The 26,209-nt window shown below is 42.1% G+C and overlaps 1 protein-coding gene across 6 annotated transcripts in view; it reads left to right on the top strand.

Moving 5' to 3' along the window:
- The first annotated feature begins 6,687 nt into the window (after window positions 1-6,687).
- csnk1e (casein kinase 1, epsilon) overlaps window positions 6,688-26,209 on the top strand; it is a 31,823-nt gene continuing 12,301 nt past the window's right edge. For 3 of the 6 annotated variants that reach the window (XM_061908938.1, XM_061908937.1, XM_061908934.1), the window contains exons 1-6: window positions 6,688-7,063; window positions 10,561-10,658; window positions 10,735-10,845; window positions 12,121-12,269; window positions 25,667-25,895; window positions 26,019-26,189. In XM_061908938.1, coding sequence (XP_061764922.1) covers window positions 10,583-10,658; window positions 10,735-10,845; window positions 12,121-12,269; window positions 25,667-25,895; window positions 26,019-26,189 — 736 coding nt within the window. In that variant the 5' untranslated portion in view covers window positions 6,688-7,063; window positions 10,561-10,582. Of the gene's footprint in view, window positions 7,064-7,220; window positions 7,254-10,560; window positions 10,659-10,734; window positions 10,846-12,120; window positions 12,270-25,666; window positions 25,896-26,018; window positions 26,190-26,209 lie in introns of all 6 variants that reach the window. The other 3 variants (XM_061908936.1, XM_061908935.1, XM_061908933.1) reach the window with 3 other exon arrangements.

Raw genomic sequence — 26,209 nt, 5'->3', positions numbered from 1 at the left:
TTGGTAAATGATATGGCAGGTCAGGTGAGTATCTGTCTTCCCCTTTTCTACTGTCATATTCATTTTGGTGGCCTCTATAATCAGGAGAGTAACCTCTTTTGTGGCCAAAGTAGCGGCTTTAAGGATGAGCTCTTGGACTACTTGGTCTATAGGGCTTAGCAGGATGACTGTATTCATTACTGCTGGGTAGATAACGTGGATGGGGTGGATGTGTGCCATAAGGGTGATGATATTGGACATCACGTTGATAGAAGCCATCATTATAGCGCACATAGTCTTCCTCGTAAATCGGGTGGTACTTGACATCTGACAATATTTAACTTGGCGCAACTTTATATTGTGATTGTTGGATATCTTTGGACTGGTGGTGAGCTTTACTGTGTGGTGGACAGTCTTTGTCGTCATAGTAAAGCAGTGGTTGGCACTCATTAATGTCGGTCACCCCAAAATTGTATTGAGAGTAAGGAGTTGAAATACCAGATGTGGCTTGTGACTCAATGTGCTCTGTGACTAATCCTGCTTCCTGCAAGCACTGCCTTAGATCCTCGACTGTGTCAGGTCAGCTGCCTTGTGGAGATGGGGAAGCATCCCTGCTCACCAGTGGGGCACTTACTGGCCGACGTCGGCCTTGATGACCACTAGATGGCTTTGGCTTGGGGGGGCGGACTTCCGGGGAAGTTAGGGAAGTGACGCTATTAACAGGAAGTGTTGGTTCGAGTTTTGCCGGGAAAAAGAAATAGACTTCTTGGTAAACACTAAGGTGAGTGTAAAGTCAACATTTTTAACTCCAGTAAATGAGGTATTTTTGTATTTGTGAGTCCATGGAAACTTCACTTTTATCTCCCGCTGGATCCACATCGTTCGAGGATGGAGACAGGCTAGCTGCTAGCTTCAAACTAACCAGCACCCGAGCAGACTCCTCCACCTCAAAAACATACTTTGCAGGTCAAAAAACGGGGCAGTTGTTTGCCTTTTGAAGTGTTAAGGTGTGAGGAGTGTTCATAAGGAGTCTTTTGAAGAAGTGGCTGACAAGTTAGCATCGCTGACAGTGACGTCATCACCATCATTGTTTACTGAAGCAGAGATGGTGACTGTATGTTATGATAAACGCGATAGATTTATCAGATTTAATTTTTTATTATCTATAGCAGGGGTGTCAAAAGTGTGCCAAAGAGGCCATTTGCGGCCCACAGCTAATGTTTTAAAGGCCCACGGCACATTCTAAAAATACTATTAAAATAAACTAAAACATAACAAAAGTGAAATATAAAAGCTTAAAGGTGAAATTTAATTTAGAAAAAGTTGCAATGTTAACTAATAAAACAAAGCTGTTTTTTTTTCTTTCTAACTGTCATAGGTCAAAACATAATATTGAATCAAAATCAATGTTATTATGAATTATTGACCTATCCAAGGTTTCCATTACTTCACATCAAATATTCCACCAGGAAAAATATTTTTGGTGGAAGATTTTGCATATTTTGTGTGTATGCCATTAAAAACATTAATTAATTTAGTTAATGAGGTCATTAGAGACAACTATCTTAACGTCATCGGTCTCAGCGAAACCTGTCTTAAACCAGACAATTTTTTTGCGCTAAATGAGGCATCTCCTCCTAACTATACAAATGCGCATATTGCCCGTCCCCTTAAAAGGGGTTGTGGGGGGTCGCACTAATATACAACGAAAACTTTAACCTTAGTCCTAACTTAAATAATAAATATACATCGTTTGAGGTGCTTACTATGAGGTCTGTCACACCGCTGCCTCTATGCCTGGCTGTTATCTACCGCCCCCCAGGGCCTTATTCTGACTTTATCAGTGAATTCTCAGAGTTTGTTGCTGATCTAGTGACGCACGCCGATAATATAATTATAATGGTGGACTTTAATATCCATATGAATACCCCATCGGACCCCCCATGCGTGGCGCTCCAGACTATAATTGATAGCTGTGGCCTTACACAAATAATAAATGAACCGACGCATCGCAGCGGTAATACGATAGACTTAGTGCTTGTCAGGGGTATCACCGTTTCCAAAGTTATGATACTCCTGTATACTAAAGTAATGTCCGATCATTACCTTATAAAATTCGAAGTTCAGACTCATGTTCGGCAAGCTAATAATAATAATAATAACTACTATAGCAGCCGCAACATTAATGCTGCCACAACGACAACTCTTGCTGACCTACTGCCCTCGGTAATGACACCATTCCCAAAGTATGTGGGCTCTATTGATAACCTCACTAACAACTTTAATGACGCCCTGCACGAAACCATTGATAGTATAGCACCGCTGAAGTTAAAAAAGGCTCCAAAAAGGCGTACGCCATGGTTTACAGAAGAAACCAGAGCTCAAAAATTATGTAGAAAGCTGGAACGCAAATGGCGCACGACTAAACTTGAGGTGCACCATCAAGGATGGAGTGATAGTTTAATAACTTATAAACACATGCTTACCTTAGCCAAAGCTAAATATTACTCAAATATCATCCACCTTAAAAAAACTATCCTAAATTTTTGTTTAGTACAGTAGCATCGCTAACCCAACAAGGGACTCCTTCCAGTAGCTCCACCCTCTCGGCAGATGACTTTATGAATTTCTTTAATAAGAAAATTGAACTTATTAGAAGGGAGATTTAAGACAATGCGTCCCAGCTACAACTGGGTTATATTAACACAGATACGACTGTATATACAGCGGTTACTGCAAATATCCAAAATAGTTTCTCTCGTTTTGATTAAATAACATTCGAAGAACGTGTAAATGAAATAAAACAAACAACATGTTTACTTCACCCACTTCCTGGGAAACTTATCAAGGAGCTATTTGTATTATTAGGTCCATCAGTGCTAAATAGTATAAACTTATCACTTTCCTCGGGCACTGTTCCCCTAGCATTTAAAAAAGCGGTTATTCCTCTTCTCCTTAAAAGACCTAACTTCGATCCTGACCTCATGGTAAACTACCAACCGGTGTCTCACCTTCCCTTTATTTCGAAAATCCTCGAAAAAATTGTTGCAGAGCAGCTAAATGATCACTTAGCGTCCAACAATCTATGTGAAACCTTTCAATCCGGTTTCAGGGCAAGTCACTCTACTGAGACAGCCCTGGCAAAAATTAACGATGGATTCTGATGCGTCATCTATGTTGCTGCTCCTCGATCTTATAGCTGCTTTCGATACCGTCGATCATAATATTTTATTAGAGCGTATCAAAACACTAATTGGTATGTCAGACTTAGCCCTGTCTTGGTTTAACTCTTATCTTACTGACAGGGCGCAGTGCGTCTCCCATAACAGTGTGACCTCGGACTATGTTAAGTTAACGTGTGGAGTTCCCCATGGTTCGGTCCTTGGCCCTGCACTCTTCAGCATCTACGTGCTGCCGCTGGGTGACGTCATACGCAAATACAGTGTTGGCTTTCACTGTTATGCTGATGACACCCAACTCTACATGCCCCTAAAGCTGACCAACACGCCAGACTGTGGTCAGCTGGAGGCGTGTCTTAATGAAATTAAACAATGGATGTCTGCTAACTTTTTGCAACTCAACGCCAAAAAAATGGAAATGCTGATTATCGGTCCTGCTAGACACCGACCTCTATTTAATAATACATCTTTAACATTTGACAACCAAATAATTAAACAAGATGACTCGGTAAAAAATCTGGGTATTATCTTCGACCCAACTCTCTCCTTTGAGTCACACATTAAAAGCGTTACTAAAACGGCCTTCTTTCATCTCTGTAATATCGCTAAAATTCGCTCCATTTTGTCCACTAACGACGCTGAGATCATTATCCATGCGTTTGTTACGTCTCGTCTCGATTACTATAAGGTATTATTTTCGGGTCTCCCCATGTCTACCATTAAACGATTACAGTTGGTACAAAATGCGGCTGCTAGACTTTTGACAAGAACAAGAAGGTTTGATCATATTACGCCTATACTGGCTCACCTTCACTGGCTTCCTGTGCACTTAAGATGTGACTTTAAGGTTTTATTACTTACGTATAAAATACTACACAGTCTAGCTCCAGCCTATCTTACCGATTGTATTGTACCATATGTCCCGGCAAGAAATCTGCGTTAAAAGGACTCCGGCTTATTAGTGATTCCTAAAGCCCAAAAAAAGTTTGCGGGCTATAGAGCGTTTTCCGTTCGGCTTTCCAGTACTCTGGAATGCACTCCCGGTAACAGTTCGAGATGCTATCTCAGTAGAAGCATTTAAGTCTCACCTTAAAACTCATTTGTATACTCTAGCCTTTAAATAGACCTCCTTTTTAGACCAGTTGATCTGCCGCTTCTTTTCTTTTTCTCCTCTCTCCCCTCCTCCCTTGTGGAGGGGGTCCGGTCAGATGGCCATGGATGAAGTACTGGCTGTCCAGAGTCGGGACCCAGGATGGACCGCTCGTCGGGACCCAGGATGGACCGCTCGCCTGTGTATCGGTTGGGGACATCTCTACGCTGCTGATCCGACTCCGCTTGGGATGGTTTCCTGTGGACGGGACTCTCGCTGCTGTCTTGGATCCGCTTTGAACTGAACTCTCGCAGCTGTGTTGGATCCACTATGGATTGAACTTTCACAGTATCATGTTAGACCCGCTCGACATCCATTGCTTTCGGGCCCCTGGTGGACCGAAAGCAATGGTTCTTATAGTCATCATTGTCACCGACGTCCCACTGGGTGTGAGTTTTCCTTGCTCTTATGTGGGTTCTTCCGAGGATGTCGTAGTGGTTTGTGCAGCCCTTTGAGACACTTGTGGTTTAGGGTTGTATAAATAAACATTGATTGATTGATTGATTGATTGAAACATAGTTTTGTTTGACAAAAAAGGGCGGAAAACAAACAAACAAAAAAACAACATAAAAAAACTAAAACCTTTTGAAAGGAGGGATAGATGTGAAGTTGATTTAGACTCCAGAGATTTAAGTGCTAAATATAAATATAGAATGTATGTATGCCCTGGCGCACGCACCATTATCATCATTTCATGACCGAAGCAAAACACTTTTTACACTTTTATATTGAAATAAATACACCTACGACTTATTAAATAAAAACATAGAAAAAACTACCAGCAGTGGTAAAGTTTAGATCCATGAAGGAAAGAAGAAAGTGAATGAATGTTTATAACTGACTACATTTACATATGTATACACATTTGTTTTCTTTTTTTTTTAATGAATTAAGTAACATTTATGACAACCTTTTTCCAAAACACGATATAGAATGTGAGATACAACAGGATAATGAATACGTTTATCATTTGTTTTCAAAACGCTTACAAAAAAAGTGGGACCCCAAAAATTTACTGTGGGACCCCATTTTTTATGACTTGATGGGGTCCCTGGAACCCCCATTTTAAAAATCCCTAGCGCCAACACACCAGTCAACAGAGGAGAAAAAATTATTTATTTAAATAAATATATTATTTATAAAGCAAGTTCGAGTATCATTGGCAAATTTTCACCTACTTCCGGCCTTGGCGTGCTGCCCGCCTTGGCACGCATATATGTGTCGTCTTTTGGGGATTTCAGATTATGGTCAACCTAATTTAGGTTGCAGTTAGCTTGTGAACCTGATGCCAAACAGCCTACAATAAAACTACAATAGACTACAATAAAACTAACTAAATGAGTTGCAATATAGTTTTAAACACACAACAGGTGATATTAAAGTGTATATAAGTTAACTCACTTTGTATTGACGCACACTGCCAATTAAACAATTGACATCGAAGTTCACCATAACTTTCAGAGCTTGCTGATGTAATGATCCGTTCAATGCCCCATCCAGTGTCGTAAAACTGACCTACACTCAAGCAACTCAATGACACAAAAAGAAAACAAGCGTTTCAGAGACAGTCTTTTGTACAATATATATATACCGTATTTCCTTGAATTGCCGCAGGGCATATAGTATGCGCCTGCCTTGAATTACTGCCGGGTCGAACTCGCTTCCCAAAATAATTAGGCCATGCTTAGTATTACCGCCTGGTCAAACTCGTGACGTCACGAGTGACACTTGCCCTGTCATCATTTTCAAAATGGAGGAGGCTGATTTCAATACCGGTAATTTGAAATCTCATAAAGGGAAGAAGATTAAGAGCTATTCAGTAGGATTTAAGGTCCAAGCTTACATCACACTCAAATTTTTACTGCATGCCTTTGGTAAGAAGAGGTTTTAAAATAATCAGCGCATGCTTACTTTTACCGCATGCCTTTGGTAAGCGCAGGAGTGAGAAGAGGTTTTAAATTAATTAGCGCCCCGGTGGCAATTCAAGGAAATACGGTATATACAGTATATACACACACACACGCATTATGCACTTTTTAAGCTCTTGTTTTATTATCTTTAGATCCATCAATTTCCTACCGCTTGTCCCTTTTGGGGTCGCAAGGGGGGGGGGGGAGTGCTGGAGCCTATCTCAGCTGCATTCGGGCGGAAGGCGGCGTACACCCTGGACAAGTCGCTATCTCATCGCAGGCCCAACACAGGTAAACAGACAGCATTCACACTCACATTAGATACTTGGCAAATTAAAACAAGCCCCTGGGGCCGCAAAGTTAAAATAAAATACCAATTGGCCACCGTAAACTTAAGTGTGGTCTTGTGCACGTCTGCACAACTTTTGCAACTTGACTATCAACCGCTAGAGGGTGCAGTTTGACCTATTTCGGCGATTCGGCGTGACCTGCTCCTCTTCTGAGGACAAACAAAAGATGAAAACCCCACGCGCCAACACGGTGGTATAACGTCGTGTTGTCGGTTTTCCTTCGACGAACGAAAGGCTTTATTTTGTGTGCGAAGACGAGTTCGAACGCTTCATTCATGCCGAAACGGATGACATCATTGACAGAGTGGACGGTGTAAAGTGGGAGGGGGTGTGTGAGGAGGAGGAGGAGGAAGAAGAAGAAGATACATCGTCACAGGACGAATTTGGCACGGCTCGGCCCGGATGTAAAGCCCGGGTGTTGTGAGGCGATGAGCAGCGTCGATGCGTCGCTATCCAGGGCCCTGAGTGAGACCGAAGCATCTGGCCAGACGACCGGTGAGATGATTCACTACTCGAGGTTTATGTGTGTGTGTGTGTGTGTGCGTGTGTGTGTGTGTAGTCGTGGTGGTGGTCGTGTGTTCGTATCCCAACTAACAAGAGAAAGGAAATATTTTACATTTATCATCATAAATATCCCATTTTGTTGTTGCAGCAGGCCTTCTGCAACATCTCGTTGTGGGCTGAGGTAATGTGCAGATGTGTGTGTGTGTGTGTGTGTGTGTGTGTGTGTGTGTGTGTGTGTGTGTCCAGTGCAGCTAGGAATTCCCCCCCACCTTAAAAAAAGGACTTTGCCTTAAATGTCAAACTGCTTAAAAGTCACATGACGTCACTACTTGCTCTCACCTGAATGAGTGAGGGGAGAAGGGGATGCTCATGGGGGCTGGGAGTGTACGAAAAATATAGCAAATTAATCACATAAACGCATAACATCCTAGAGCAGGGGTATTCAACCGGCGGCCCCGGGGCGTCCGGTGTGGCGTCATTCCCTGGCTTGATTTAGCCCCCCCCCCCCCCCCCCCCCCCGGTTCAGTTCAAAATCTGGGAGACAAACGTTTTTGCAGCAAATTCCCCAAAACATTAGAGTGCTCCTGTTGTACAGAGCTGTAATTCTCAAACTGTATGGTATGCAGGCTCCGTTTAGTGGTACACCAAAGCATAGGCGCCGATCTACATTTCTGCCAGTGGATGCGAGGTGTGTATATTAAAAAAAAAAAAGACGTTCAGCGAAGTTAATATATTATTTGTGGCTTTATTATTTTGTAAAACAGACCAAACTCGCCACAAAATTAACTACAACAAGACGGATTTTTCCAAACTTATTTTAAAGATTGAAATCAATCCCACGTGGGTGCTCGGCATTGTCCGTGGGTGCTCCAGCCCCGGATCGGCGCCTATACGCCAAAGCATCACTTGATTGACCACAGTGTTACTGTTCAAACTGTGTGTAATGTGACCAAAAATATAAAGCAAAACTTGTTAAATAAGTATTTAATGAATACTTAGCTCACTGCACTACTTTATTTTAATGTTGGTCATTATGGTGGTAATTGAAGAGCCGAGTGAGGTTGTACTTTTTTGAAAAGTTTGAGCTTGACAGACATTGTCAGATCCTTGCATTGGCATTTGAACCTTGCTAGCAAACATACAACACTGGGGTCCAAGCTTGCATACTTGCCAACCCTCCAGATTTTCCCAGAAGAGTCCCGAATTTCAGTGCCCCGCCCCAAAATCTATCGGAGCCACCGTTCTCACATCCATCCAACCATCCATCTTCTTCCGCTTATCCGAGGTCGGGTAGCGAGGGCAGCAGCCTAACTAAGCAGGGAAGCCCAGACTTCCCTCTCCCCAGCCATTTCGTCCAGCTCCTCCCTGGGGATCCCGAGGCCTTCCCAGGCCAGCCGGGAAACATAGTCTTCCCGACGTGTCCTGGGTCTTCCCTGTGGCCTTCTACCGGTCCGCAACACCTCCCTAGGGAGGCGTTCGGGTGGCATCCTGACCAGATGCCCAAACCACCTCATCTGGCTCCTCTCCATGTGGAGGAGCAGCTGCTTTAGTTTGAGCTCCTCCCGGATGATAGAGCTTCTCACCCGATCTCTAAGGGAGAGCCCCGCCACCTGGTGGAGGAAGCTCATTTTGGCCGCTTGTACCCGTGATCTGGTTTTTTTGGTCATAACCCAAAGCTCATGACCATAGGTGAGGATGGGAACGTAGATCAACCGATAAATTGAGAGCTTTGCCCCACTGCTCAGCTCCTTCTTCAACGGATCGATACAGCGTCCGTATTACTGAAGATGCCGCACCGATCCGCCTGTCGACCTCACGATCCATTCTTTGAACTCCTCCACTCGGGGCAAGATCTCCTCCCCAACCCGGAGATGGCACTCGACCCTTTTCCTGGCAAGATTTCTAACCAGAAAACAATATTGCTACACCGCCCTTTACCGGGCGCCGTTTCCAGTCGCACAATAATAACGATTACACATCGAAATTAACCGGGAAAATCAGAACAGAAGAAGAAGCAGAAGAGGAGACATCGTGTCTCACACATGGCGAGTGAGAAAAGGAAATACTCTTCTCTGTCTATGCATGTACCATATCTGTTGTTGTATAGGCTATGTTTTAATTTTCTCTAGTTGATTACTTTGATTTGTAGGATACATTGCATAGATTGATGGCTAATCCATGCAATGTGTGCCTTTTTTGTTCCTGTTTCATTTTCTTGTTATTATTTATTTTATTTATTAAACCACCAGTCATCATTTGCACGGGTACTGTGGACAGCTGTTTAATTTGTTACTTTACTTTGTTACTGTGGACTGTTACTTTGTCAAAAAAATGAACACTGTGAAATTCAAGCCTGTAGGCCAGGGGTAGAAACATATAGCTCCAGAGCCAGATGTGGAACTTTTAATGACTGCATCTGGCTCTCAGATAAATCTTAGCTCACATTGCTTAACACGATAAGTAATGAATAATTCCGCTGGAAATCACTGTGTTAAAAATAACGTTCAAATTATAAAACATTCTCGTGCATTTTAATCCAACAATCCGTTTTTTATCGCACCTGTCCCAAGATGTCGCATTAATGGTAAGAAGTTTTATATTTATTATTGTTTAACTTTAGAATAACAATGTTATTAAAACAAATAAGAGACTTATTATACTCTAAAAATGTTGGTCTTACTTAAAAATTTACGCATTTAGTTGTATTCAGTGTTAAAAAATATTACATGGCTCTCCCGGAAATACATTTTGAAATATTTGGCTTTCACGGCTCTCAGCCAAAAAGGTTCCCGACCCCTGCTTTAGGCCCTTTTGAATAAGGCCCTAATTCTGAGGTCTTAAGGTTGGCAAGAATTCAAACTTGTGATTTACATAACTAAGGTGTTCCTCAAAGCACACAATTAAGTCCTCTCCTTTTTGTCAGTTATAATAGGATTTATGGTGTAGCTTGTTTACTTCAGGTGCAGTAGTCATTTGTTCAACTTCTCTGTTCTACTCGTGGTGTTCATCAGGGTTCCATTTCAGGTGCTGTCTTTTTCATCATTTGGGCTATTCAACTTAAATTAAAAACACTTATGAGAAACTCACATTATTGCAGCCTATTCTAAAAAAAAAAACACTAGAGTGCTGTCAGGGAGATTATCTTTGACAAGCTTTTTTTGCGGAAGGTGCTCAAAAACAGCAGAGTGCTCTTGTAATTGCGACAAGGACGCTGGCGCTGTTTTGTTCCGGGAAAATGCAGGATTTCTCTCGTGCAGTTGTTTTTGGGGTTTGTGTGTTTTGGACATTTGCAGCATTTTTTTTTTTTTGCATTTGTTATTTAAAAAAAAATCCTGGGTTTTTGGCACACGTAGCCTCAACGTGATTGCATTAATTGTCCTATATAACAATGGATGGATCAACTTCCTTAAGAGTCCCTTTTCACTGTCATGTTTGACTTTTAAAGCTGTGATTGATGAATGACAATGGGTGTGTGTGTTCTCCCTCAGTGTGTTGGAGCCATCAATAGTCATGGAGTTAAGAGTGGGAAACAAGTACCGCCTCGGGAGGAAGATAGGGAGCGGATCTTTTGGAGATATTTACCTCGGTGAGCGAGAATTTTGGCAACTTTACACCTCGTACGTTGCCGTGTGTGATTTTGTCGCGTTCATCTTCCTCGTTAGGTTCCAACCTCGCCACAGGAGAGGAAGTTGCCATCAAGTTGGAATGTGTCAAGACCAAACATCCGCAGCTCCACATTGAGAGTAAATTCTACAAGATGATGCAGGGGGGAGGTGAGCATCTGACCATCAAATTTTCCATGGGAATAAACAGTATTGTATGGAATGGAATTCAACTGTCTCCATCTTAAAATCATTCTTAACTGTCCCTTCTGAATGAATAAGACAAGGCTTGAAAGAATGCGATGTGGTCAGATGAGGCCGAAATTGAACTCTTTGGCATCAACTCTGTCGATACTAAGAGCACCATCCCTCCTATGTCAAACACATACTGCTTCAGGGATGTTTGACAACGTCCTGGTCTCAGTCAGAACCCTGATGATGGGTCATGGAAAGAGTCTTCCAGTGCGACAATGACCCAAAACATATGAACAAGACAATAAAGGAGTGTGTGGGGGGAGTTGCCAAGTGGCAGCCTCAAAAACTACTGGAGAAGGATTTTATTTATTGCAGTAAACATCTGACTTGACTTTCTTCACCACCGATTGTCATATATATTTTCTTTTGAATCAAATGTATCTTTCTTTCAAACAAATACTAAATAAAGTAGTACCTTAACTCACAAGCTTAGTTGGTTCAGTGATGGAGCTCTTAACTCAAAACCAACATTGTATCTCGAATCAACATTTCCCTTATTTGTCATACCCGTACACATCCATCCATCCATCCGTTTTCTACCACGAGTCCCTTTTGGGGTCATATAAATTTAAATCAATTTCAGTGATGCTTGGTCCCCCCACCTCAAAAAAAAACAAACAGCACCATTTCAACCTGTTACATGCCTTTTTAAAAAAGAAAAACATCCTTTATATAAAAATATAGTATAAAAACAATACCATAGAATACAGTATGAAGTAATGTAATAATTATATACAGTATTACTTTGGAGAGTGGACTTCTACAGTATCTCATATAAGCTGCTTCTCTGTCAAACACAATTAGCAGCTTTTCCATATTTTCATGGCTAATTGTCCGTTGTTTAGATATTATTTTAACATTCTTGGCTGGGGTTGGACTCCTTGTGTTCAGTATGGTGCAGACTGGCAGTGATTCGCTCCAGCTGCTTCACCAAGTTGGCGAACACGCTCAGTCATGTTTTTAATGATTTCTTTCTTTAATTCAATGAATGTCATCCACTACTTTGCACACCTTCTTCCTACCCATGGTTGGAAAACAAAATTATGTACATCTCTAATTATAAGCGAATGCTATTGGGTAAGATTAGATGTAATTTATAACTTTTAATTCATATTTGACACAATAACTGATTTCTAGTGTTGTTTAGTCCTTTGTACCAGTATTAAGCATGATTTTCTTCCCTCGTAACAGTGGGTATCCCATCCATCAAGTGGTGCGGCGCAGAGGGGGACTACAATGTCATGGTCATGGAACTGCTAGGCCCCAGTTTGGAGGACCTGTTCAACTTTTGCTCCCGCAAGTTCAGCCTGAAAACCGTCTTACTGCTGGCCGACCAGATGGTAAGACCAGAGTATTGACCATAAAGTCGTAACAATGCAGGTATATTGAACCAGAAAGCTCCTCATGTGTGAACCAAAACATCCTGAACTCCATATGGGCACTCAATTTAAGAGTGTTTTGAAATAATAGATAATATTAACTGTTTTTTGTTCATGCACATAATAAATAACAAAAGCGTTTGGATGTATTCATTAAATCAATGTATTCTTGCCTGCCAAAAAGTGATTCAATGTAATACTTTGATATTGACACATCTCATCTGTGCATAAGTTATTAGTTTACCCTGAGAGAGTTACCTACATGATAATAAAGTACATACTGTACTGTTTACGTGTTGAAGTACCCTTTAAAAAGCTGATATCTACACCAAACGACAACTTATGTTTGCCAAAGTGATTCAAAGTGCACAGATGAGATGTGTCAATATAAAAATACTTTAAAAATCTTTATGGCAGGCAAGAATACATTGATTTAATGAATACATTTAAACACTTTATTATTATTTATTAGCTGCATGAACAAACAACAGTTAATATTGTATGTAGCTTTAAAACAAGCAAACGGTTTTAGCACATCAACCAAATCAATAACAGTCTTAATATTATAGAGATGGTCAATTCTTAAATTTTTTGGACATGATAAAGGCTTAAATCGTTTTAAACATATATTGTTACAATAACCACAAATATAAGTGTTTGTCTTACATGTAGTAATCAGTTGTTGACAATGTACCAGCAGTGCAGCATCAGCCATGGCGGGAAGTTCGTTGTCCATAACATACGCCTGCCCAAACCATAAACTCACTCCCACCATGGGCCACTTGATTCGCAACGTTTACATCAGCAAAACGTTCTTCCACACAAGGCCACACACGCTGTCTGCCATCTGTCCTAAACTGTGTTAAACTGGGATTCATCTGTGAAGAGAACATCCATCCAACTTGCTAGACGCCATCAAATGTGAACATTTGCCCACTCAAGTCGGTTACAACAAGGAACTGCAGTCAGGTCAAGACCCCGATTAGGACAAGGAGCATGCAGATGAGCTTCCCTGAGACGCTTTCTCAATTCTTTAGTTTTGCAAACCAGTTGTAGCAGCTGTCCGGGTGGCTTGTCTCAGACAATCATGCAGGTGCACCCGCTGGATGTAGAGGTCCTGGGCTGGTGTGGTTAAATGTGGTCTGCGATTTTGAGGCCGGTTGGATCTACTGCCAAATTTTCTGAAATGCCTTTGGAGATGACTTATTGTAGGAAAATTAACATTTAATTCACGGGCAACAGCTCTTGTGGACATTGTTGCAGTCAGCATGCAAACTACACGCTCTCTCAAAACTTGCAACATCTGTGGTATTGTGTTGTGTAATAAAACTGCACATTTTAGAGTGGCCTTTTATTGTGGGCAGCACACCCGTGCAATAATCATGATGTTTAATCAGCATCTTGATATGCCACACCTGTGCGGTGGAATGGATTACCTTTGCAAAAAAGAAATGCTCACTAAACCGATTTAGACAGATCTGCTAACAATAATTGAGAGGAATAGGTCTTTTGTGTAAATAGTGAAAGTGTTACATTTTTGAGTTCAACTCATGAAAAATTGCAAAAACAAAAGTGTTGCGTTTACATTTTAGTTCAGTGTATGAACATATTCGTAGCACTTCCTTGCATCGCCACTGATAAGAATACAATGGCACATTTATCCAAATATTAGCATTGGCCCCACTGGCCCGCGGCCTGAGTGCTCGGCTGGTAAACGAGTATATTGGGATTGAATTCTGGTCATGAAAGTTCATAATTAAATTAGTTATTTTCCAAAAAATTGTTTTATTGCAAAACATGCATTAAATTAGATTGCAGTTTTATCAAAAAAGTCTTAAATAATTTTATATAAATATTAAAGTAGTATTTCGTAATGGGTGCTTAGGTGCCTAATTTAGGCAAGGGTGCCCCTGTGGTAATACTAGTTGCAGTCGTATCGTACAGAACATAGCTATACCGAACCAAAAGCTCTGTACCAATTTCCCACTCATTTCAAGTGAGACACAGTAAATTAGAATAAAAGTGAATTACATTTTGAACTATATATACAGTCGTGGTCGCTTGTAAAGAACATGAGGTGATGGCTGTCTTGAGTTTTCAATAATTTCTACAACTCTTAATTTTTGGGATAGAGTGATTGCAGCACATACTTGTTGGACAAAAAAAACATTCATGAAGGTTGGTTCTTTTATGAATTTATTATGGGTCTACTGTAAATGTGACCAAATCTGCTGGGTCAAAAATATACATACAGCAATGTAAATATTTGGTTACATGTCCCTTGCCAAGTTTCACTGCAATAAGGCGCTTTTGGTAGCCATCCACAAGCTTCTGGCAAGCTTCTGGTTGAATTTTTGACCACTCCTCTTGACAAAAAATAAGAGTTGTAGAAATTATTGGAAACTCAAGACACCCATGACATTATGTTCTTTACAAGTGTACTTTTGACCACGACTGTATATTTTTATTTAAGAAGATTCTCACCTGCCAGAAAATTTCAGTATCATTTTCATGTTTCATTTCAAGGATGACTAAACACAAATTCAAGATTCAAGATTGTTTATTGTCATATGCACAGTTAAACAGACAGTTTGCCGTACAATGAAAATCTTACTTTGCTAGTTTACCCTTCAACAAGTCACACGGTACTTAGCTAAAAATAAACATAAAATGAAAATTTAAAAAAATAACAATGTATATACAAGGCACAGTATGTGCAATAATGTTATCTTACTTTCTGATTGACGGTTAACAGTATAAATATGGAGGTGACCTTGGGTCACAAATGATAAGCAGTTTTATTCTCTGTAATTTGTCTCCTTATTGTGCCATAAATGAAGTGGCCTTAATACCTTGAAGGTGCCGATCTGTTACACTTTAATGGTCCACTTCCTCAAAATGATACACACTCATATTTATTCCTCTTTCAACATTAAAAGTTTAAAGTCCTCCATGATGGGATGTCCCTCAGTCAACCCCAAGCTCAGACGAAATTTTACCAAAAAAAAGGGCAGAGGCTATTTTTAGCCCAGAACTAACTGGATCATTCAGACTGAAACGACTTGGGAATAATCCTCATCTAAACCTCTAGAGCATGATTCTTCTATTCAAACAGGCTCATCCACTTTTACTTAATCCATAACAATTAAGTTTTCTTGAAGAAAAACATTTTTATTGCTGCAGTCAACTCCTTTTGTGTTGTTTTACATGTAAAACATGATTTATTCGATTTGTTTACTCTGTGACCTACTTTCTAACCTTCAAATAATGCCCCTTGTTTGTATTTTGTCTTGATCCCAATGATTTACCTGCTTTTACCGAACACACTTAATGACTGGTGGAGAATTATGATGTATTAAAATACATTAAAATAATTTATTAGCTTTGTCGGTAGAAAGCACAAAGCAAGAAGTGGTGTCTGGTTGCTAGAAAAAAAATTATTTTGTCTGTATGAGTGTTTGTTTGTCTGCAACATCCATCCATCCATTTCCTACCGCTTATTCCCTTTTGGGGTCGTTGGGGGCGCTGGCGCCTATCTCAGCTACAATCGGGCTGAAGGCGGCGTACACCCTGGACAAGTCGCCACCTCATCGCAGGGCCAACACAGATAAACAGACAACATTCACACTCACATTCACACATTAGGGCCAATTTAGTGTTGCCAATCAACCTATCCCCAGGTGCATGTCTTTGGAAGTGGGAGGAAGCCGGAGTACCCGGAGGGAACCCACGCATTCACAGGGAGAACATGCAAACTCCACACAGAAAGATCCCGAGCCTGGGATTGAACACAGGACTGCAGGACCTTTGTATTGTGAGGCAGACGCACTAACCCCTCTTCCACCGTGAAGCCTGTCTGCAACATGACACTTGATATCAACTAATTTGTAGAAATTAATGATGGTCTATTTGGGATGACCCCGACCAAATTCCAACAGTACAAATGTGTATCGATTCACGTAAAATCAAACAGTGCGATATTTCGATATTTGTTGCTTGTGACATAACGTCCAGTTGCAGACTAAACATTTACTCAAGCAACACTCAGCCAAACTGCCTCTAAGTAATGTTACAATTTTCAATGCAAACAAAACAAGTATGCATGATAGAAAACGCTCAAGCATACAATAAGGCTCCACTTTTCCAAAATATGCAAGCTTGATGCTCATTAGGGCCCGAGCAGCAACAGCTACCAAGGCCCTATTGTCAACTGCATATCAAGATACAGGTGATGGAATTCCTGCTGGGCATTGCTGCCTGACGCACATCCTCCAGTGCCTTTTGACAGGTGTGCTGTGACACCCCACTGAACACCTCTGTGGGCATAAACGGGTCATTAGCTGGGGACCACCATTCATCAACGTTTCGCTCCTTTAACCCCAGAACGACTCATGGTGGCGGAGCGATGGCAGGGATAGACAGACTACGTGATTTGTAGGGTTTGAACTTCATCCTCGCCCAGCCCACAAGCTCGTTGATCCTCTTCAGCAGTCTTGTTGTACACGCTGCTGTCTGAAGTATGGTGGTGATATCATCCATGTAGCCTCTCATTGCTGGTAGCCTCTTTCCGGAAGGCAGTTTCACTCCTCCGACCATCTTCCTAGCCCCTATAAGGATGATCTGGAAGGCTGCAACGAACAGGATGGGCGAGACTGAACATCCCATGGTGATGCCTACTTCCAGCTGTTGCCAGCCTGTTGTGAGGTCCTGATGAGTGCAGCACAACTGGAGGTCTCCAAAGTACTTGGCTACCAGGGCTCTGATGCAGACTGGTACATGGAAGAAGTCCAGGGCAAACTCGATGAGTTGGTGGGGGACAGACCCGTATGCGTTGGCAAGGTCCAACCACACAACATGTAGGTCATCTCTCTCTCTCTCTTCGCCCTTTGGATCTGCTCCTATATTACTGCAGAGTGTTCCACGCAGCCTGGGAAGCCTGGCACGCCTGCCTTCTGGCAGCTTGTGTCGATGTACCTGTTGCTTGTGAGGTAGCTGGCCAACCTCTTGGCCAGGATGGAGAAGAAAATCTTTCCTTCGACATTTAGGAGGGAGATGCTCCTGAACTGGCTGATCGTACTGGAGTTCTGCTCCTTTGGGATGAAAACTGTAACTGCTCTTTGCCACTCTGAAGGGATGACTTGTTTTTTCCAGGCCACTCTCAGCAGGTTCCAGAGATGTCTCAGGACCCCAGGGCAGTACTTATACAGCTTGTATGGTATTCAATTGGGGCCTGGGGCTGAGGCAGCTCTTGCTTTCCGGACGACCTCTGCCACCTCGCTGAGTTTGGGGATGGCAGCATTAAAAGGGAAGGCTGGGGGAGCTGGGCGAAGAACATAACCGGGGGATCCCAGCGGAGTTGACTTTGCTGGGTCACTGTACTGTTCCTTGATGTAACTTTCCAGCTCAGGTTTGTTAATATCCAGCTTCCCGCTTCTCTTGTCCTCTAATAGCTGTCTCGCATGCTTAAAGGGATTTTTGAAGAAGTTGCTCCTCTCTTTTCTCCTTCCGCCTTCTGCGTTTGTGAATGCGCTCAGCCCTCCGTAGGCCGGCAAGATCTTTCCTCACCTCATCCTCCACTGTTTCCGGAGTTGACGCCGCCTCTTCACTAACTGCTCGATTTCTCTCTCCCTCCTTCCTTTCTGCATTGGGCCTTCCTTTCTGCTCCAAATCTGCCTCTGCATTCATCGTACAGGATGTCTCCAATGCGGTTCAGCTTATTTTCCACCTGGCCACGCAGTGAGTGCTCCAGGATAAGGCTGAGGTCCTTGTCCAGCTTCTGCCAGACCACAACTTCATTTGCTTTAGGCCATTTGACCAGCTGCCTCCTTCCAGGTTCTTTCCTCTGTGCTCTCTGTCTTTGCTTCTTGTTGTTGGGGTTGCTTTGTGTTCTGTGTGCGTCTTCGTCAGTGCCACTCTCAGAAGCATTGGTGTCCACCAAGGGCCCTCCTGTGTCCTCCGCCTGCCTTTCCTCAGCAACGGTGGATCCCTCAGCACTGTGGTTTGCCACCTGGCTTTGGTTTCCTCTTGTCTGACCTGCAGTTGCAGTGCAATGTCGCTGATGGCCTCCCTCTTTGTATTTTTTCCTTCCCTGATGGATACGCAAACTTCTGAAGGTGGTCACCTTCTCCCACCCACACCTGCATCTTCTCATGATCCTAGACTCTTTGTCGGTGTCCGTTCCAGTCGTTACCAAGAAATCCGTCTGATTTGGCCCTTCTTCCAACCCGCCTCTCGGAGGGCCATCATGTTGTTTTTCCTTATTTGTCTTCGTAGTAAGTTTAGGGTGTCCCTTTTACAGGATTAGTGGGTGAGGTAACTAACCTTCCACTCCCAGTGCAGACTTTACTGCAGTCATCCAGTCTTTCCTGATTGTCTTCCAGACTTCCCTGGATGCCAGCTGCCCTTTCACAGTAGTCACTGGATGCTTCCAGATTGAACATATCAAGATACAGATGACGGAATTCTTGCTTGGCATTGCTGCCTGACGCACCTCCTCCAGTGGCTTTTCACAGTTGTGCTGTGACACCCCACTGAACACCTCTGTGGGCATAAACGGGTCATCAGCTGGGGACCACCATTCATTAACGTTTCATGGTGGTGGAGCGATGGTATGGATGTCTCCCTGCCACCCCCTGCTGATGCCCTAGGTGTTTACACCTCAACTCTTATTCTTCCTCCTTAGCCACAGCCAGAAGCTGCCTTTGTCCGCCTCCTCCGCCAAATGAAGTGTGCCGCAGCCCTCGGGCTCGGGGGTCGGACAATAAATGGGGATGTTGTGTCAGAAAGTGCCTCCGCAGGTTAAGTTCATTGGAGATTTAGTTTACTTAATTGCAAACACATTGGCTTTCACAATATATACTTACAAATGGTTGACCAAGTTCTGTGATGAAGCTTACACATGTGGATTTCTACCATTGTGGCTTCTTGTCTAGAACCTTTTTTAGATTTTATTTTTTTCAGGGTCGAATGAGTAGTCTTCATCTACTTACCCCACTGCTGCTTCACATTCCTCGCTGTTTCCCCCTGTGGGGTGGTGTGAGTGCTGTATAGATGAGCATCCCTAGTTTAAATGGTTTCATCAAGCCTATTTGGGCGTTGTACGGCGAGCCAAATGAAAACTTGCCACCAATTGAATAGCCCTGCCCTATTGGAATTGCTTCGTTTATAATTATTTTCCCAATTTGATCGCATTTTTGAAACACTTAACATGCACAAAAACTCACCAATTTTTGCATAGGCGTTCGCTCCGGCAAAAAAATTTATAATTTCAAGGTCCCAAACACAAAATGTCAAAAATGACTCTCTACCGCCCACTTAAAGATTCAAAAAAATTAGCCACTGCCACCAAATTCACGCTTCGTCACAAAAACAGCAAGATACATCTATAATGACACGTAAAAGTCTTAAAAACACATATTTGAAAATAAACAGGAAGTTGACCATCTTGGTTTGCGTTCGCCATTTTTAGGCTAAAGACTAGGTTCGTACTTTAAACAAACTGCTCCTAGACACTTTGACTAAATGAGCCGCAGTTAAAATGACAAACATGAAACAAATGGGCGACAATAAATTATGAAGGAATTTTGCCTACATCATAGCATGTGGGCGTAGCATTGTGCCAAACTAGAATTGGATTTTTCGGCACACAACTTTTAACATTTATAACTAAGGCTGGGCGATATGGCCTTTTTTTAATATCTCGATATTTTTAGGCCATATCGCGATATACGATATATATTACGATATTTTGCCTTGGCCTTGAATGAACACTTGATGCATATAATCACAGCAGTATGATGATTATATGTGCATACATTAAAACATTCTTCTTTATACTGCATTCATATATGCTACTTTTAAATCACAGCTTAGTCAATTGACCAAAAGTGTATTTATTAAAGTTATTAAGCAATGGCACAAACATTCAGGTCATTTCCTAAACATTAAGTGCAAGATAGTCAGAGACATTTTAAGTGTCAAATAAAAATGAGCTGCATAATAGGAAATCAAATAGTATTCGTCCTTCACTATGTGGTAGGTTATGACGATTGTTATGAAATTCTCTTCATTCTCTAGCAAGTAAATTTTCAAATGATGCTACATATTAGCAGTAATGCTACTTTTTATAGCAACGCTTTTGCCCCCCACACTTGACAAATTACGGTTGTCTATTCGACATATTCCCACTTGAAGCCGAACCACCGCCAGACGATGGACCCCCTGCTGTTTTTATTGGGAATTAAGTCTTCCCTCATTTGTTACCAGATCCGCACCTTCTTTCTCTCGTATTCCCACTCGGGCTACGTTAGCAGCTAACGTAGCCCTGTTTGCTACCTCTATGCTGGGCGAGGGCTTATACGTATGTGACGTATGACGTGACAGTATGTAAGAATGTGCGCCTGCTTGTCTGTGAGAAGGAGAGACAGGCTCACAGAAGAGCCTGAAGTGTAATGCCCGCATCCAAAAGCATCTGCGTGAGAACGTATACTCGAATATTACGATATAGTCATTTTCTATATCGCACAGAGACAAACCCGCGATATATCATATATATTGATATATCGCCCAGCCTTATTTATAACTTTGTTCTACAAATCAAAATATTGATAAGATTTGGTTCAAATTAGGATGACGACACCTTGAAATTCTAGATGAGTCAGTACTAGGGTTATTCGTTATATACCGGTGCTAATAAATATAAAAATAAATATTTCAATTCAATTCAATAATAAAGTATTGCTGCACTAATCAATTGAAATCGATACTATACCACCTTTTGAAAAGTACCAGTACCGCTCTTTCATCTGAGTGCCGCTTTGCGGCGGTGACTACAGAGCCGAGGCGCATGACGTGTGTCAAAACGCAAACACAAAGTGCATACAAATAATTACATCTTGGAGAGGAAAAATGGCAAAAAAACGCAATTTTACTGGTTAATAAAGAGGGTTTGTGAAGCGCAATATGGAGGTATTTGGGCTTCAAAACTAACAAAAAAGGTGGAGCTTTAAACAGATAGGCACCGTGTTACAAGTACTGTTCAGTACCTTTCCTGCTTGTCGGCTCCCAGACCGTGGTCGAGGAGAGCAGGGCAGACATTTCTCTCCACAATGGGTCCGTAAAGCTCCGCTCTTTAGTCGGAATGACGAGGCCGTCGATTAGTTACAACTTGGTCACTTTATGTATAATTTCCACAGGGCACAACCAGACATCCCCCATGCTATTGACATTCCTGCACCTGCTAGTGCTATCTCTCCTAACTGGCCCACTCACTTACTCAAGTCACTTACCCCACATACTGTCATTCTTAAAGCAACACACAAACACACACACGCACACACAAACACACACATATGCTACTTTCACAACAGCTGCTTTAAAACATGCCCCGCCAAATGTGGCGATTAGTATTACCACTTTTGCTTCAAACTTAGGTAAACATTTAAATAATAAGCATTCAGGTCTGCACAAGGAGTAATAAGAAGTGACAGGTAGTAATGTAGTTATTACTACACCTGTCCTGCTGTTCGGTCCGGTGCAGACCGTAGTCAAGGAGCACAGGGAAGACGTTCCCTTCAGGGTTGATGACATTTAAATGCCTTTTAATTTATATTTTTACATTGTAAAATTGTTCTTTGACTGTGAGTGTTTAATGTAGTGTAATGTATTCTGTTAAAATAAAGCCAACATTGACACTTTTCGTACTTCCCTTTATTTGAAAAAGTATCCAAGTATCGATATACATTTTGGTACCAGTACTAAATTATTGGTATCGGGACAACCCATTTGTGGTTGGGAAGAACTTGGCGGAAAAAACTGCTCCTCGCCATCAACCATCAAACTGTCATGACTTGACTTAAAATGATCATCTCTGCTTCCAAACTGATATGAGCCTTTAAGGTCAGGAACTGATCATGACTAAATGTTGATATCGACACCAATATCACTGCTTTGTGGTGGAAAATTTACAACTTCCTTCCAGATGCTCCAATCTTCATGATACTTAATGGTGGGTCGCGGCACTGGGAATGACGCGTCATGCGTTCAACTTGCGTGAACCCCAAGCTGCACGGGTGTGCGAGAGCCCATTCTATGCTGCTTGCAGCTTTAATTGGATTTCCCATATAGTGAAGTGAAGTGAAGTGAATTGTATTTATATAGCGCTTTTTCCTCAAGTGACTCAAAGCGCTTTCCATAGCGAAACCCAATATCTAAGTTACAATTAAACCAGTGTGGGTGGCACTGGGAGCAGGTGGGTAAAGTGTCTTGCCCAAGGACACAACGGCATTGACTAGGAAGGCGGAAGTGGGGATCGAACCTACAACCCTCAAGTTGCTGACACGGCCGCTCTACCAACCGAGCTATACCGCCCCTGGCTACATATTAGCATTAGCAATTTTACATGGCAATTTAAACACCTCCAAATATGGTAATTAAAGCAACAGCTAAGACGCACGTTACAATCAAACAGATGGTGTGTAATAAGCAGGGATGCGCGATATCATCGGCGGCCGACAATTATCGACTGATAATGGCAATCATGCCATCACAACTATAATTTAACAATGAAAAATCAACCAATAAAATGAGCAAATATTAATAACGGCGAAACATTTTTGTAATTGTAGTTGGTCTTTCTGGTGGGAATTTGCTGCTGTCTGACTTCTTAACTCCTCCCCTCGCCGAAGGTATGGTCGCGTATTTGTGATGTCACGATACTGTGTGCGCGGCATGTTGTGTTCAACGCAAAGCATCATAAAGCAGCAGTCAACACTTTCTTTACCGTGTCAAAAGAAGACATTTCACTTGTAGTTTGCAAAACGTGTTCTGCAGAAATTAAACAGGGAGGTTTAAAGATGAACTTCCATCCATCCATCCACTTACTACCGCTTGTCCCTTTTGGGGACGCGGGGGGTGGGGCAGCGCTGGTGCCTATCTCAGCTACAATCGGGCGGAAGGAGGGGTACACCCTGGACAAGTCGCCACCTCATCGCAGGGCCAACACAGATAGACAGACAACATTCACACTCACCTTCACACACTAGGACCAATTTAGTGTTACCAATAAACCTATCCCCAGGTGCATGTCTTTGGAAGTGGGAGGAAGCCGAAGTACCCGGAGGGAACCCACGCAGTCACGGGGAGGACAGGTAAACTCCACACAGAAAGATCCTTTCAACACAATAAAATCTCAGTTTGTTAATCTTGACTGACTTAATCATCTATTGCAAGAACTAATCATTCACTGATGTAACTGAGTTACAAAAAGAAGCCAGCAAGTAAACGTATGTATTAGCAAGTGCTCTAAAGTGGGAAAGAGTTGGGATTAAATCAACTTTGCGTCTTCTGACTAATTTTAGGACATGTTGTAAAGAGAAATTATAGGAAATGATTTGATGTATCATATTGTAAGTGTGTTCATGTTTGAACTCAACTCAAGCCGAAGTCCAGAGTTAGTAATGGCGACCGCAGCAGACGTAAAGCCACAGGACCAGCGAGAAAACATTTGATAAATGTTAACAGTTTGAAAGAAAAGACCCTGGGGTGCGAAACAACGGCATAATTAGATGTTTGTATTCTGTTGTTTATGTTTAACTTTATGGCTCATCTGGAGGAACAGGTTAGTTATCTGTTATGATTTATTTATTTACCCTTTGAACAATGACGTCTTTATTTTCTACTAGTGAATTTTGCTTTTACATGGGCCAGGCACTTTTTGCACTATTTTATTACAGGCAGGCCAGTCTAGTACTCACACTCTTTAACTACAAACCCACGCTGTTGTAACACGTGCCTTGGCATTGTCTTGCTGAAATAAGCAGGGGCATCCATGATAACGTTGCTTGGATGGCAACATATGTTGCTCCAAAACCTGTATGTACCTTTCAGCATTAAGAGTGCCTTCACAGAGTAATTTACCCATGCCTCGGGCACTTATACACCCCCATACCATCACAGATGCTGGCTTTTCAACTTTGTGCCTATAACAATCCGGATAGTTATTTTCTTCTTTGGTCCGGAGGACACGTTGTCGACAGATTCCAAAAACAATTTCAAATGTGCACTCTTCAGACCGCAGAAAACTTTCCCGCTTTGCATCAGTCCATTTTAGATGAGCTCGGGCCCTGCGAAGCCAGCGGCATTTCTGGGTGTTGTTGATAAATGGCTTTGGTTTCGCATAGTCGAGTTTTAACCTGCACTTACAGATGTAGCGACCAACTATAGTTACTGACAGGGATTTTCTGAAGAGTTCCTGAGCCCATGTGGTGATATCCTTTACACACTGATCTAGGTTGTTGTTGCAGTACCGCCTTAGGGATCGAACATCACGGGCATTTAATGTTGGTTTTCAGCCTTGCTGCTTACGTGCAGCAATTTCTCCAGATTCCAGATGGTGAAATCCCTAAATTCCTTGCAAAAGCTGGTTGAGAAATCTTGTAGAGTAGAGTAGAGTTTTAACCTGCACTTACAGATGTAGCGACCAACTATATTTACTGACAAGGATTTTCTGAAGAGTTCCTGAGCCCATTTGGTGATATCCTTCACGCACTGATCTCGGTTTTTGATGAAGTACCGCCTGAGGGATCGAACATCACGGGCATTAAATGTTGGTTTTCAGCCTTGCTGCTTACGTGCAGCAATTTCTTCAGATTCCAGATGGTGAAATCCCTAAATTCCTTCCAAAAGCTGGTTGAGAAATCTTGTTCTTAAACAATTTGCTCACGCATTTGTTCACAGAGTGGTGACCTTCGCCCCATCCTTGTTTGTGAATGACTGAGCATTTCATGGAAGCTGCTTTTATACCCACTCATGGCACCCACCGGTTCCCAATTAGCCCATTCACCTGAGGGAAATTCCAAAATAAGTGTTTAATAAGCATTCCTCAACTTTCTCAGTCTTTTTTGCCACTTGTGCCAGCTTTTTTGAAACATGTTGCAGGCATCAAATTCCAATTGAGCTAATATTTGCAGAAAATAAAGTTTTCCAGTTCGAAAGTTAAGTATCTTGTCTTTGCATTATATTCAATTGTAAAAAGGTTGAAAAGGATTTGCAAATCATTGTATTCTGTTTTTTTTTTCATGATTCACCCAATGTGCCAACTTCACTGGTTTTGTACAATAACCAGAAGGCTGAGTGCTGTAGACAGGAAGTATGTCCAAGCTAAGCGGTGCAATCGCAAATTACTGAAAGGACTGCAATAAATTTAAAAGGGAACTTAACTTTTTCTGGAATTTTACCTATCTTTCACAATCATTATGAAGGACGAAAAGACAAAATGTTGTTGTTTTTTGGATTCGAAATTGTCCGCCTCGTTCTTGTCAGAGCGAACGCAACTGATTGCATAAACCTGTCTGCTCCAGATCAGCAGGATTGAATACATTCACCTGAAGAACTTCATCCACCGAGACGTGAAGCCTGACAACTTCCTGATGGGGCTCGGAAAGAAAGGCAATCTCGTCTACATCATAGACTTTGGTCTGGCTAAGAAATACCGGGACGCCCGAACGCACCAGCACATTCCCTATCGAGAGAATAAAAACCTCACCGGCACTGCACGCTACGCCTCCATCAACACCCACCTGGGCATTGGTGAAACCGCACTCACACACACACACATACACAGTAGTGAAAGCTATATTTCATTCCATTGGGAATGTACACCTATAATCTGCTTTTTATTTTATTTCCATTCTATTTCTGTGTCCTCTACAGAGCAGTCGAGGCGGGATGATCTGGAGTCGCTGGGCTACGTCCTCATGTACTTCAACCTGGGATCTCTGCCCTGGCAGGGGCTCAAGGCCGCCACCAAGAGGCAGAAGTATGAACGCATCAGCGAAAAGAAAATGTCCACTCCTATTGAGGTCCTGTGCAAAGGCTACCCTTGTAAGTATTTTTTAAACCAA

Source organism: Nerophis ophidion, linkage group LG08 (genome assembly GCF_033978795.1).
Source record: "Nerophis ophidion isolate RoL-2023_Sa linkage group LG08, RoL_Noph_v1.0, whole genome shotgun sequence".
In the NCBI taxonomy this organism is placed as follows: Eukaryota; Metazoa; Chordata; class Actinopteri; order Syngnathiformes; family Syngnathidae; genus Nerophis; species Nerophis ophidion.
Note: the sequence above shows the minus strand (reverse complement) of the source record. Positions and strands in the feature narration are given on the sequence as shown.